The sequence below is a fragment of the Adiantum capillus-veneris genome, unplaced genomic scaffold, assembly GCF_014529385.1.
Source record: "Adiantum capillus-veneris isolate H3 unplaced genomic scaffold, ASM1452938v2 Hic_scaffold_461, whole genome shotgun sequence".
NCBI classification, from domain to species: Eukaryota; Viridiplantae; Streptophyta; class Polypodiopsida; order Polypodiales; family Pteridaceae; genus Adiantum; species Adiantum capillus-veneris.
The window spans coordinates 145,990-160,847 of NW_028221547.1; the positions used below are offsets into that span (position 1 = coordinate 145,990).

General features: G+C 44.5%; 1 protein-coding gene, 1 long non-coding RNA gene and 1 other non-coding gene across 3 annotated transcripts; 1 reads left to right on the forward strand and 2 right to left on the reverse strand.

The window, feature by feature from the left end:
* The first annotated feature begins 2,287 nt into the window (after window positions 1-2,287).
* LOC147416792 (uncharacterized) lies at window positions 2,288-3,243 on the forward strand. The gene has a single exon (XM_086508049.1). It carries the CDS (start codon window positions 2,538-2,540, stop codon window positions 3,159-3,161), a length of 624 nt encoding a protein of 207 aa, XP_086364175.1. The 5' UTR covers window positions 2,288-2,537; the 3' UTR covers window positions 3,162-3,243.
* A 2,540-nt stretch (window positions 3,244-5,783) lies between these two features.
* On the reverse strand, window positions 5,784-5,856 carry TRNAA-UGC (transfer RNA alanine (anticodon UGC)). The gene has a single exon. It is a non-coding gene; the product is annotated as a tRNA-Ala (tRNA).
* Window positions 5,857-11,451: 5,595 nt separating this feature from the next.
* On the reverse strand, window positions 11,452-14,655 carry LOC147416794 (uncharacterized). The gene is made up of 2 exons (XR_015187488.1): window positions 13,227-14,655; window positions 11,452-12,909 (listed from the first exon to the last, which is right to left on the reverse strand). It is a non-coding gene; the product is annotated as an uncharacterized LOC147416794 (long non-coding RNA).
* Window positions 14,656-14,858: the final 203 nt, after the last annotated feature.

Consider the following 14,858-nt stretch of genomic DNA (forward strand, 5'->3'; position numbering starts at 1 on the left):
GAAAGTGTAGACGGAAGTACAGGAGTAGTGTTGACGGAGGGTGTTGGCATTTTTGTTTTCGCCGTTGTTTAATCATAAAACACAAAGAACAGCCATGAATATTAGTATTAATAACCGCAAAACAAAGTTTTAAAGTAACAATGAATTTAGGTTGTTGTTTTAATTTTAAAAAGCCCCCAACAAACTCCCCGCAGGCTCCAACCCCTGGCCCAATTAATGAGGTTCCCCCCATTAACCTACCGCCAGCAGAAATTCGCCCATTTGAAACCGAACTTACTTTATCACACTGGGTTAAAGAGACGGCGCCGTCAAGTACATCCGCGGTGCCGCCGCAGGCTGCAGAGACAGCAGAGATAGTCAACCTTGCTTCACCTTTCGAATTCTTAAACTTTACTGTAATTTACATGATCGCCTTGGCCTTGATCATTCTAGCAGTCATTTACAGAAAACGTATAAACTTTTTAGTGTAAAGATGGCTCTTTTTCACGAACCACAAAGATATAGGGACTCTATACTTAATCTTTGGTGCTACGGCTGGAGTAATGGGCACATGCCTTTTGGTATCAATCTGTATGGAATCAACATAACCTGGCCACTAAATTCTTAGTGGAAATCATTAACCTTATAATGTGTTAATAATTGCTTACGCTTTTTTAATGACATCCCTTCCGGTTACGCTGGCGATGATAGGTGGATTTGGTAACCGGTTTGTTCTGATTCTTACAGGTGCACCCGACATGGCATTTCCATGATTAAATAATATCTTATTTCGGTTGTCGCCACCTTCGTTGTTGCTTCTATTAAGCTTAGCTCTAGTAGAGGTGGGCAGTGGCACTGGGTGGACGGTTAAAAAAAAAGGCCGTGCCCTGTGGAGACGTGGGGAACAGTAATTCCGCTCGATGCGGGAACGTCCTCGCTACAAAGAAAGAAGCCAAGCCGGGCCGCAGACCTTGAAAATCCAAACTACTGTATAAATCTTTACCACGAAAGGACAACCTGCTTGGGGGGATTTGCCCTCCCATCAGAGACTCAATGCGGAATATCTATCACTCCGCGGATGGCTCGTAGGTATGACAGATAAAGATAGCTGTTTTGGCATCATGCTCTAAGACGCAAGTACGGCTTAAGTATCCTTATTGCCTAAAGCAAGTACGATCCATGGTTTACTACGTTACGTCAGGAAGATGCTTGATGTAGGGTTTGTCGATGCGCATAAGATCATGGAAGTGTATTAAATCGAAGGATGCTAGCTAAGCCATCTGCTATAAGAATAATTGGGAAAAGTTTGAACTGAGAGATTGGATTCTCCAGAGCAAGGGAAAAGCTTTGTGACAGGGTGATGGATAAAGGTACAGTCTAATCCATACGGAAACATATGGCGTATAGTATTGAGTGAACATAACGCTGCTGAGGCTATTTAACACATGTGCTATCCCCCTTTGAGTAGTATAACCAGTTATTCTGGAGGAGCTGTTGATTTAGCCATTTTCAGTCCCTACCTATTAGGTGTTTTCTCTATTTTAGGCTTCATTAATTTTATAACCATTATCCTTAACACGCGTGGGCCTGGAATGACCATGTATAGATTACTTTTATTTGTTTGGTTTGTTTTAGTGACAGCATTCCTACTTTTACCATTCCTTCTCGTGCCGGCAGGTGCAACTACCATGTCATCAACCGATTGAAACTCTAATATCACTTTTTTTGACCCTGCTGGAGGAGGGGACCCTATCTCATACTAGCATCCTCCTTGGCTCCCTGGTTATCTAGAGGTTCATATCCCCATTCTATCAGGATTTGGTATCATTAGCTACATTGTTTCTACTTTCTTCAGAAAACCTGTTTTTGGTTATTTAGGCATGGTGTATGCCATGATTAGTATTGGAGTTCTCGGATTTACTGCTTGGGCTTATTATACGTTTACTGTAGGCTTAGACGTGGATACACGTGCCTACTTTACGGCGGCCATCATGACTATCGCCGTGCTTACTGGAATCAAGGTTCCTAGTCGGATTGTTATCATGTGGGGAGGCTCGATATAATACAAAACACTCATGTCATTTGCAGTAGGGTTTATTTCTCTGTTTACTATAGGAGGACTTACTGGTATAGTTTTGGCTAATTCCGGGATAGACGTTGCTTTATACGATACTTACTACGTGGTTGCATATTTTTATTATGCATCTTTTATGGGAGCTGTTTTTGCCTTATTTGTAGGGTTCTATTATTGGATAGGTAAAATGCCTGGTCTTTAATACCTAGAGACTTTGGGTTAAATTTATCTTTGGATTACTTTCTTTGGAGCGAATCCGACTTTCTCTCTCATGCATTTCCTAGGTCCTTCGGGTATGCCATGTCGCATCCCTGATTATCCAGATGCTTACGTTGGATGGAATGCTTTAAGTAGTTTCGGCTTTTATGTTTTCGTATTGGGGATCCCTTGTTTTTTTATAGTAGTTTTTAAAACTTTGAGCGATGGGAACAGGTGTGCTCCAAGTCCTCGGGCTGGTGAATAGAATTCAACCATATTTGAATGGATGGTCTACAGTCCTCCAGCTTTTCATACTTTCGGAGAACTTTCAGCTATCAAGGAAACCACAACCGTTTCGAGAGATCCCCCCGTGGTTTTGTTGATGCCTTTGCCAGTCGGGAATGTCGATCTCGGTGTAGTCGATTTGTATCGTCCAGTGATCAATCGACTTCATGCAGAATCTCCTTGGAGATATGCATTCGATCATTGCGAAGAGCTCAAAACCGTCATTGAGACCTTTCAACAAGGGCGGCTATTAAGGCCTGAAGATACTTATGATTTCATCCAACAACTGTATCCCGAACAGTTGAACTCGTTATTAGGGTCAATATTTAGCAGTATTCGCCCTAACTTGGATGTATTTGCTAAAGCACAATACTTAATAGTATCTAAAACTTTGGAAGAGCAAAGTTCGAATTGTTTCTTAAAATTCATTAACATTACACACCGTACAGTAATAGACATGGGAATTGCTATTCCCGATCAGGATTTAGATCAGATTATTGCGACTGTACTTCCACAGGTTCGTCCAGAATTCACCGTAGCTGTTACTAACGACCTTTTGGTACACATCATACCGCTGTTTCACACTTACGAGAAATTATTAGCCTTCATAAGTTTCTTAACTTAAATGGTTTAATATAAATGAGTACAAAACAGAACTTGAAAATACAAACTAACGCTGGGGGAAGGTCCGATCCCTTCCCTTCCCGGAGGTATGGCTGAGCGGCTTAAGGCATTGGTTTGCTAAATCAACATACAATACATTGTATCATGGGTTCGAATCCCATTTCCTCCTACACTTTTCCTTGATGATTATGCTGAAGTACAGTACAGAATCGAAAATTACAAGACGCTCTTTCCCTATGATATGATGGCCAGGCCGTTACCTGAGCACTCTTCCCGCCGATCTTACCTTGGTAAGAATGTAACTGTGTCGTTGCCTCTGTTCCGTAACAATGAACAGCAAAAATAGACAATCAAAGGAAAAAGTGCAGTGGTCACCCCATTTGCCATCCCTTCAAAATGGCAAACCAAACGACACATAAGTCTACTTTGATAACTGTAACGGTAGCCGCTACCTTTACCTTATCAACGCTTTTTTGTTTTATTAACGCAAGCAAGCAATTCTATTTTTGCTTTCGTTTGCTTTCTCTCTTTTTAGAAAAGCAGCAAAAACAACAAGCTATAGTAGCGCTACAGCAGCTATAAAAGTAACCCAATCCCAGTCCTTCACGTTAAGCGGTCTCCTTTTCATGCTTTAGATAGCATAGCATCTCAGTCTCCTGCATTTATGTTATGGCCCTCGATTTCCCCAGCAGAAAGGGAACCCAACCCTTTAGTCTCTTTTTACCCGTATATAGTGGACCTAAAAGCATGAAGCCTTACTACGAGCCCTTCAGACATGTATGCAGCAAGTCTTTCTAAAGGATCTCTAAACACAGACGCCGATTTATGAAGATCTTGCATTGCTAGCTCTGCAACCTCCATCTTTTCTTCAAATAACGCAGCAGCACATGTGATAAGAAGATTCTTCACACGACTGCCAAGATTCAATGCTTTCAACAAATGCTCAAAGGAAAAAGAACCATGCTTTAAAGCTGTTACTGCACTTATTTCCATCTTGGTTTCTTCTGGAGCTACTGAATCATGCACCAGCTCCTTTATATTATATGCTGCTGTTTTTTAGTCAAATGATGGAAACACCCAACCATACCCGTAATGATAAAGACAAATGCCAACACGTAAGCCACTATTATTGCAATCAGAGCTCCTAATTGGCGCAAGTGGTGCAAGGACAAGCTATCTATGAAGGTATGGGATGTAGTATGGTGCAATGTCTGCATAGAAACGCTAAGGTTGCATCTCTGCTCTGGAAGTTTAGAATTTTGCTTAGCCTTAAGGGGTGAACTCTTCTCATGGTAAGCACTGAACCCAAGCCATACTCTGTGCATAGATCTTCATGCAGATGCTTGAAAAACGCAGGAATACTCCCTTTCCTGTGAACACATTTGCTTTGCACTAAGGTCAAGGACCTCTAAGCTACTGGAGTTGGCAAGGGATGCAGGAAATGGCCCTGTAAAGTTGTTAAAGCTCAATACAAGCTACTGGAGTTGGCAAGGGATGCAGGAAATGGCCCTGTAAAGTTGTTGAAGCTCAATACAAGCTTACGCTTGAAAAAAAGAGAAAGGTTACTACACAGTCGATAAAGTAAGCCAACCGCAGGGACTAAACAAAAAGGCGTCACTTAGCTAGTTATTCAGCTAAAGAGGTGCTCTCTCTTTCCTTTCGCAGGGACTAAACAAAAAGGCGTCACTTAGCTAGTTAGCCAAAGAGGTGCTTTTTTGTATATATACAAGAGATTAATTATGTTCTTATCTAACGTCGTCGTGTGTTTAAACGATTTCAATCAGCGCAGCGGGTTTCTTTCTTCATTAAGCTCAAGTGGTGTGGTAAAATAGGACTAGGTGTTTCTTGGTTAGCTGCATTTTCGTTATGATTGTAAGCTTTACATAGATTCAAGGCTTTCCTTTCATTCTCACTTGCCTTTTGCATATCTTGTTCACAGCTCGATGGCCGTACTAAGAATATAGTAAACATGCGCCTCGATAAGGCGCGGCTAGGACGGCTCGTTGGTTCTTCCAACGTGCGTTTCCTTAGGGTCTTGGTTTCACTTGTCTTCATCCCGCATTCGCATGAGTCAGTTTGAGTGAAGGGCTGCTTTGGTTCCGCACGCTAATGCGTTGTTGAGTACCCTTTTTTATTGGCCTTCCGCCGTAGGTTATCAACCTACCCTTGGTACGGAAATGGGATTACTGCAGGAAAGGAAAGGGAAGGAAAGGAAAGGAATTACTTCCACCAAGGAAGGATCAATAACTTCCATTCAAGCTGTTTACGTACCTGCGGATGATCTGACTGACCCAGCCCCCGCTACGACGTTTGCACATTTAGATGCTACAACTGCGCTTTCAAGAGGCTTAGCAGCAAAAGGTATCTATTCGGCCGTGGATCCGTTGGATTCGACGTCAACTATGCTGCAGCCTTGGATTGTGGGTGAGAAGCATTACAAGACGGCATAAAGGGTTAAGCAGACTTTGCAGCGTTACAAAGAACTTCAAGATATTATAGCTATTCTCGGATTGGACGAGTTATCCGAGGAGGACTGTTTGATGGTAGCTAGAGCACGAAAAAGAGAGCGTTTTTTCTCTTTTTTCTTTTGGATTTCTATTTAATATGCTAATCTGTATACGAATGGAGACGATCGGACTTGAACCGATAACTTCATGCTTGCAAAACATGCGTTCTACCGATTGAACTACGCCCCCGTCCTCGTTTCATGTGCAACACGTATCATGTGGGCAAACAAAACACAAGAGAGCTATTGCTCATACGTGCGTGCCTATAGCCTTTTTTCTACAGAGTTTAGACTTTATCCAAGACACGGCCCCATTTCATCACACTGTCAATGAAAGAGGCTAAATGTCATAAAGTAAAGATGTGTCGTTGGCAGCAAGCAGTAATAGTTCACGAATCTTTTCTCGGTCCACCATTTTGATTGTATCGGCGTTAGGGAGGGGATAAGCCGTCTTGTCTTCTCGGAAGGGAAGCCTTGAGGCCAAAAGCGAAGCGAAAAGAAAAAGGTTATGGATACAAGAGATGAAAAACCGCAATCTTGGATACAAAAAACAAAAAAAGTTTGAAAGATGAAATTTCAAAAGCCACCAACCGATAGTTATGGCTTCTTTTTTTCGCACTTAGATTTTTGGATAGATGCCCTTATACAGGAATACATCCGAGAAGAAGCGCTTGATAAACAAGAATTGCTTATCCAAAGATTCGCAGTTCTTATAAAAGTCAAAGAAAACCTGAAGGCAAAAAGGAACTAAGCTAGTGGCCCCGCTTTTCCTAGTTACTTATGAAATGGCACGTTGTCTATGTATTCGAGTGGTCTCATTGAATCTCTTCGGGGGTCTGCCCCCTGCCCCCATATACATCTTAATGATAATAGAAGCGTCGAAGGCCGATGCGTCGAGTAAAATCCAGGCCAGGGGAATCGCACAAGTAAGCGAAAGGGGCACGGCACCGAGTTTATCTCAAAGATTGTTTATCAACAGTAACATGGCTGGGTATTCATAACTTTTTCTTGCGTGAAACCACTTGCTCTGCTTTAGGTCGCTTCATAACTTAACTGGTTCGTACATAGCACGAGGCTTAATAAATAGAATAGGATTTTCTTTTGTAAAGCGTTTAAAATCAACGAGACTACAAACAAAGAAAAACAAAGAAAGAAAAAGAAAGCAAGCTGTAAGCAAAGAAAAAGAAAGGAAAAAGGAATATTAAGCACCATCCATTACCACGCGAACCACCGGGTTCATAAAAAAACTAGGGTAGAGTGTTAAAATAACATTCTACATGGTATTCTGGAAAAGAACTCAAACAACTAAGGATGAAACAAATCAACGTAATAGCTAGGTTACCTAAACGGGTGAAGCTCTCTGTCTTTAACCATTTAGGAATGCAATCATTGTTCTTTAATTGGCTGCTCCGCTCGGGCTTTCCCTCCCCACGAAAAACCCTTTGCTACGCTTGCATCTTTAATTGGGCTTTCTCTTCACTTGCCTTTGACCGTGGCTCTTTAGACTCTTAAAGGCATTTTCGTTAATCCTACCATTACGTTGAATGTAAATGCATTGTACTAATAAAAGATATAGCGCTTAATCGCTCGGGCTTTCCCCGGAAATCCCTTCGCTTGCCATTACAGGGGCTAGCTTTATGTCGTAGGAACAAAGGTGCTACTAAAGCAAAGGAAGAGCTAGTGCAACTTGTTAATAACAACTTGTTTTCTAAGGGTAAATAGGGTTTAATTATTAACCATAATAGATTCTTTGTTTAAGGGTTAAATCGTTAATTTTAATGGCCTTTAATAGTTCACTATTAAAGTAAAGTCGTATAAGCCCTGGTCCATCACCTTATTGTCTAGCAATGCTTGGTACGTTGAGGCGAGACGGGCGACTCGCTTAGATCACCCAGCGGCAGTGTCAGGCCTTTACTGCTAAAGGATACGTCTTTACATTTAACAAACACTACACTACCAACAGTTCAGTTCCCTAGCCCCGGTTAGTTAACGTCAGGACAACTGTGAGAAGGGTCTCCGTGCCGTGCATGAACCGCCGCGATGCAATCATAGCCATAGACAACGCCAAACAGTTGCAGCTTCTTCAGTTCAGGGATACGAAGCAATCAGCGCTAAGCAGCAGCTTCGAGAATACAAAGCAAAGCCTCTACGTTCATTGACTGGACAAACAGTTATAAAATACGTATCTTCGGTGGTTGAAGGGCAAAGTGTTGACTAACGTCTACGGGCTTCAATTTTTTCATACTGGCCCTTCCCTTTTGCATGACCGAATAAGCGAGTAGCTATTACGTATTTCGGTATAGCTATCCCTCACTAATTCGTAGTTCGGTCGAGCAGTCATAGAAATCTATCACGGTTCATGATTAGACTTCATTCCACCTTGCAAAAAGTGGCATAATTGGCCCCGGCTAGAGCCGCGGTAGCTGCAGAATCGAGTAAGTAGACCACCGTATGGACAGATAGGCTTACCAGTCGACCGCCTTTCTTGCTACTAAAGCAGTGCCGCAGGCAGTGCTTGCTTGGTTGCAGGGATTTCAAAATACCTTTTCCCTGCCGCTCGGACGGACAATTAATTACGTTTCCCTGCCTCCCATTAATTACGTAATATAGAGAGTTGTTTCATTGCTCGGACGAGGAAATTAAGCAAACGACACCCTATTTGATCAAGGTATTTTGAAATCCCCGTGTCTGCGTGCTCGTTTGGGCACGAAGTTCACTCTAACGCCGTAGACACCGAGAGTTTAGTTGGTTGAGTTTCGAAGGGTAGAGCGGTAGCCTACGTTATAGTTCGTACAGTTCTTCGCTTCGAGGAGCCATAGTTGCCTACAAATAAGAATCAATCTGCCCACATTCTATCTCAAAAGAGCTTTGCTTTCCTCGCTTGGCAGTAGTTTAGTTTTTCGCAGCTCATGTAACTTAAAGGAGAGAGTCTGTGAAACGGCACCGGTTCAAGCCCGGTCATGAGCCAAACTGGATCGGAAGGATCATCTACTACTCTGTCATTAAGTTGAGCACTGGTATGGTGACTGGAGATTATTGGGGCAACCCTTTTCCGGAATGTAAGATGATCCGCCTTGCCGTGGCCATTCCGCTTACGGTTATTGGCTTTGCCAGTAACTAACTAAGAGATCATCAACAAAAAATGATGAAAAATAACCTATTCGAAACTTCAAAAAGTCTAACTCTTTCGATGATTAGCCGTCGGGGGGTTTCCAGTGAACTACCAAAAAGAAAAATCCCTTTTCGTTTGTTCGTTAAGAGTTACCCGTACGGTGTCACTCTAGAGTGACTCGGGAGTTCATATCGAATGTGTTTTCTTAGTGGTCGCCATTTCAATGTACGAATTTGGAAGGAATAAGCGGGGGCAATTTTTTAACTTGTTACTTCTATTCTTCCAATTCCGACAGTTCAGAAGACAGGCCGGAAGCGGAAACAAGCCAGCAGCCCGCCGAACAAGGCTCGACGCCGACAGAGAATTTATCGTTTCCTCCTCCTCCATCATCTTCGGGGGCGCCGTTATGGGAAGAGGAGTTTGGAGGGGATACTCGTGAAATCAAGGATGACAACTCCACTCCAGAAGGAGACAAGGCCGGACACGAATTGAGCTCAGGGCCGTCAAGCGAAGTTGAGGGAAGCCCTTCGTCATCGAAGAACAGGAAGGAGGAGGGTACTAGCGAGGCTCCCGAGACTAGCGAGGCAAAGAGCCAGAGCCCCTTTTCTTGACAACAAGAAGAGGAGCTGCTTTCCAAGCTGGATCACCTTGCACAATCACAAGTGCCTAAACGTTCTTGGTGGAACCGGGTTTTGTGTTTCTGTAGGGGACCAAAACCGGAGGAAGACACTCCTTCCGGAAATGAAGGGAACGGTCAGGATACTGGGTCGGGCGATAATGACCCCGGAGAATAGGAAGCACTGGGGGGAATTTCCTGGCTTTGCCCCTTCCTGCTTCCCGAAAAAGAGAATGGCAAGGATGAACCCGAGAATGAGAAAAGGAGCAGCAGTAGGTATTGGAAACGTATTTAGTCCTTTGACAAGCCCTGTGGCGTGAAATCTATCATTAGCCAAACAATTATTCGGTCTCCAGGCTTTGCCTTAACAAAAGCTATTGCCCTGTTTGCTTTGATGATGGCCTTTTCGATATTCTTCGTATTTTAAGGAAATCAATAAACAACCCTGAAGATAAGTCTAGATAAATAACGGTTACTTCGGGGTGGCCTTTGCTTTGGTCCCCCCAACTAGGTAACATAATGGTAATGCGTTGGACTTACAGTCCTAGAATGATGGTTCGACTCCATCCCCAGTTTTTTTTAAGTAAACCCACTGTGGCATGACGGTACATGACAAGGGACCCTAGCTTAGAATGCAATGGATGTATGTGGGTTCCCCCCAGCTACCTACTCCTTTTGCTAGGGATTTGGACACGCGAGGAGGAGGCTCTGTTGCTAGCCCTTATTGACATAGAGCTACTGCCTTGGCAAGAGCTGCTGTCTTCGCTATGTCAACCGTGCATAAAGAAATGCCATAAACGTTGAAAACAAAGAAATTGCTAGAAGAATGTCGATTGATTCTACGACGTAAACGAATCATGATAATTCGTTGCAACTTGAAGTCCCGCCTTGGCAACCGCTACGTAGCATCCCAGGTTCAGTAAGCACATAGACTCTTAACAAGCTATGGGGCCGGATCATGTTAAGATGAAATGCCATTTGACCTCAGGTGCTGGCAAGGGCATCTAGCCAATGCCTTCCTGGCATGCGTGAATGCTGGGTTGTGAAATTAATCGTTTAAATGCAGAAGCCAACGATAGCACTATGACTACGAGATTAGGTCAGGCCCAAGGATTCCTCCCTTTACCGCGTCCTTTTCTATCTATCTATCACGGATTACCCTTTTAGCATTTGACCATGCCTATCTATTCGTAGCGTCTTAAAAGAGCTTTCGAAAGAATAGTCGTTTAATTTGTTTTTTTGGATTCGTCCGGAGAGAAGCAGTTAGTCGATTTACGCGTGCCGACCTTTTTTTAGAGCTTCGGTTCTTCCGCCTGAGCATCAGTGGAATAAGGACTACATGGCGCTAGCCACACAAATTCTTTGCTTTAAAAGAAAAGTTTTGTTTGCCTATATGATACGTGTTGCACATGAAACGAGGGCGGGGGCGTAGTTTAATCGGTAGAACGCATGTTTTGCAAGCATGAAGTTATTGGTTCAAGTCCGATCGTCTCCATTCGTATACAGATTAGCACATTAAATTTATAACTAGGCTAGGAAATTCAAATTGTAATGAAAACTTCCCTGTTGCCTGGAGCCCAGCACTACATTGGCCGGGACGCCTTACCCCTTGGCACGGCACCTTAAGCTAGGGAAAACCCGGCTAACCGCCACCCCGAGTCGCTGCCGGGGCCTGGTCAAGCGACTCAACGACGAGTGCACAGCGGCAGTTAATGCATGCTACATGCTCTATAGGCTCTTCTGGCCAAGGGAAAGCACCTACTTTAACCAAAAGAGCTCAGTACGGCACCTGTTCGCTACCACCTATACAGAATCGGTGGGTTACCCGCTTTAGGCTGTAGCCGAAGAACAGGCGGGGGGCTGCTACCATAGCCAATCTAAGGCGCGACCTTGAGGGGGTTCTAAGGGCGGCAATTGACCGTTTAATCCTCTTAGAGGAACTCTCCCTGAGCAAGGTAGACATGGTGGCTTGCCACACTGGCATATACGCCGGGCCCTCTAAAGCACCCGAGACATAGGAAGCCTACATATCAGGGTCCCTTCCCTATGTGAGTACATATTCCTTTGATGGGCTAGACATTTCGACTGCCCAAACCCAAAGCTCAAGCGCTGGCATTCATAAGGGTCAGTTTGCTTGCTGTTTTAGAAACGAAAAAGTTTTCTTGTCGAAGAGTATCTCAAGGATCGAAGAGTTTACATCTTTTCTTAATTCTTCACGAAAGTCGAAACCGTATTTTTCTAGGGCTATAGCGGGAATTGGGCTTATTTTAGCTTTCGTTGAAGTAATTGTTTTTCTATTTGTCTTAATCGTCGGCTTGGTCTATGCATGGCGAAAAGGAGTTATTTTGCAGCGTGGCTTCTCATCTAGTTTAATAACAACACTTTAAAACAAAGCCTATATCGTATCCTATACGTCACGTTACGTATTATATCATTCCTGACTTACGCAAGCAAAATACTTGATAACTACGACCCGTATAGGATTTCAACTCGTTACTACTTTAGCTACCCATCTCTTTAGATCGTTTTTTTACCCGGCTATACGTGCTCATGCTAAGGTGTGTGTCGTACGCGCTTTCGTGCCATCCCTTGCCCCACCTGGGGTAACCATACAACATCGTTAGTGGAATCTTGAAAAGAGATTAGTACGAGGAAGCCCATTGTCCTTGCGGCGCTTTTACCTCTCGCCTATCAAAGTGATGTTCTTTCACCCGGTAGAAGAACTTGTCTAGAGAAGGATTTCCCGCTTAGATGCTTTCAGCGGTTCTTCCCTACCAACTTAGCTACCCGGCGCTGTTACTGGCACAACAACCGGAACACCATAGGTTGACCTAACCCAGTCCTCTCGTACTAGGGCAAGCTTCTCGCAGTTCTCTAAAACCAACGGTAGATAGGAACCGAACTGTCTCACGACGTTCTAAACCCAACTCACGTACCACTTTCATCGGCGAACAACCGAACCCTTGGGACCTTATTCAACCCCAGGATGTGATGAGTCGACATCGAGGTGCCAAACGACTCCGTCGATAAGAGCTCTTGGGAGTCATCAGCCTGTTATCCCCGGCGTACCTTTGATCCGTTGAGCGAGAGCCCTTCCACACGGGACTCCCGGATCACTATGGCCGACCTTCGTCTCTGTCCGACTAGTAAGTCTTACAGTCAGGCAGGCTTCTACCATTACGCTCATAAGCTGTTATAATATTAGCTTGAGCCTACCTTCGCACACCTCCGTTACTCTTTGGGAGGCATCCGCCCCAGATAAACTACCCACCTTGCAATATCCCGCTTCTGACAGCAGCGGCGGTTAGGCATCCAACGACGAGAGAGTGGTATTTCAAGATTGGTGGCGACATTGCCATCACCTCCCATCTATCCTACACATTAAATCAAGGATGTCACTGCAAAAGTATAGTAAAGGTGCACGGGGTCTTACCGTCTAGCCGTTAGTACTCCGCATCTTCACGGAGAATTCAATTTCACTGAGTCCATGTTGGAGACAGCGGGGCAGTCGTTACCTGTAAGTCTTGCTAAACTTTTTGGTTTAGCTTGGGCTTTCTCTTTACCCAGGCCTTTTTCTCAGTTCCAATAGAATAAGCCATAGCGGTAAGCCTGGGCGCTTCATGTAAAGTCTCTGGGGATTGGACCTCTGCTATCCAGTCTGGATGTTCTGGAGCAAGTGCATGCTTTTCCATTCCCCAATCCTGCGGATCGTCCATTGTGTCATATCTAAGTCCTTGAAGACAAGTGCACTTAGATCTTTAAAGTGTTCCCGCATGTAATGTGGCCTAAAACCTAATAATTACTTAGAAGGCTGGCGTAACTTACTGTGTACACCATTCATGCAGGTCGCTACTTATGCGACACAATAAAGTTAATCAAACGGCAATGGATGGTATTCAGTTCCATGCCATCCTCGCCTATGGCCTTATAGTCGCCTATAAGTTCGGACTATATCATCATCTCGAAGGATGTCTGGCGTGTGGTCGTTGGGGATCGAGTTTAGATCTTGGAACTACGTTCGCGGGCGCACGGCGCGAGGCTACGAAAATGGTCAGCCGCGGGCTCGAAAGACGATGTATTTCCAACTTGCTATCCTGCTGATGGTCCGCGCCACCAACTACATTTTCCATTCAGCCGTGGATAGGCCGTAGGTTGGTTGAAAGCGCTTCGCGCTGTCGACAGCCAGATTTTTTTGATTTTATCCTGTTCTGTATGAGTATTGGATACTGAAATTCGGGCGGATGTCCCAGCATATTGCCCGATTATGTTGTCGAACATCTCTGTCAAACCACCCCTTTGTCGGGGAATTTCGCTACCTTAGGACAGTTAGAGTTACTGCCGCCGTTTACCGGGGCTTCCATTCAAAGCTTATAACACTTCTCCTTTTTACCTTCCGGCACCGGGCAGGTGTCAGACTCTATACATCGTGTTACCACTTAGCGGAGTCCTGTGTTTTTAATAAACAGTCGCTACCCCCAATATGTGCCGCTTTCCCAATCCTTCAATAGGAGAGCACCCCTTCTTCCGAAGTTACGGGGCCATTTTGCCGAGTTCCTTCAACATGGTTCTCTCAAGCGCCTTAGTATATTCTACTTGTTCACCCGTGTCAGTTTGGGGTACGGTTGGTTTTGCATTTTAAATGTTGAATCGCCCTCCCAATTCCACGAAGTTTTTTCCCGGGAGTTTCAACCCTGCAGCCGGAGTGACTTTGTAGCCCCCTGCCCAATCATCCAATTCACGAGTTTAACAAACACGCATGGTTCAGTAGTTAAAGCAACTTCGTCGCTTTCGTGTACCCATCGGACGTTGCCCTTTCGGGGTTCCTTAGGGACCGATTCACTCTGCGTAGATTGACTGAACGCAGAAACCCTGGAACTGGCAGGCGATCATGTTTTTCACATGATTTCTCGTTACTCATGTCAGCATTCTCACTTCTGGTACCTCCAGGTGTTGTCACCAACAACTTTCCTTGATTGACAGAACGTTCCGCTACTGACACTTGAAAAAGCTTCTTTCAAGGTCTCGTCGCTTCGGTGAGTCACTTGAGCCCCGAGACATTTTCAGTGCCATGAAGCTAGACCAGTGAGCTATTACGCTTTCTTTGAAAGATGGCTGCTTCCAAGCCCACCCCCTGGTTGTCATCGCTTGATCACTTCCTTTTCCACTAAGTGATTGCTTAAGGACCTTAGCGTACGATCTGGGCTGTTTCCCTTTCGACTTTGGATCTTAGCACCCGAAGTCTGTCTGTACAAACCCATGGCCTGTATTCGGAGTTTCCTTGGGGTCGGTCAAGCTTTGGGCTACCCTAGCCCATTGAGTGCTCTACCTCAAGCCATAAACGTTATACGCTCTACTTCAATAGATTTCGCGGAAAACCAGCTATATCCGATCTTGGTTATTCAGATAGGTAAGCCCGGAACGGAAGAGCTTTCCCCCCTCTTTGAACCGCACGTGCAAGTTTCCT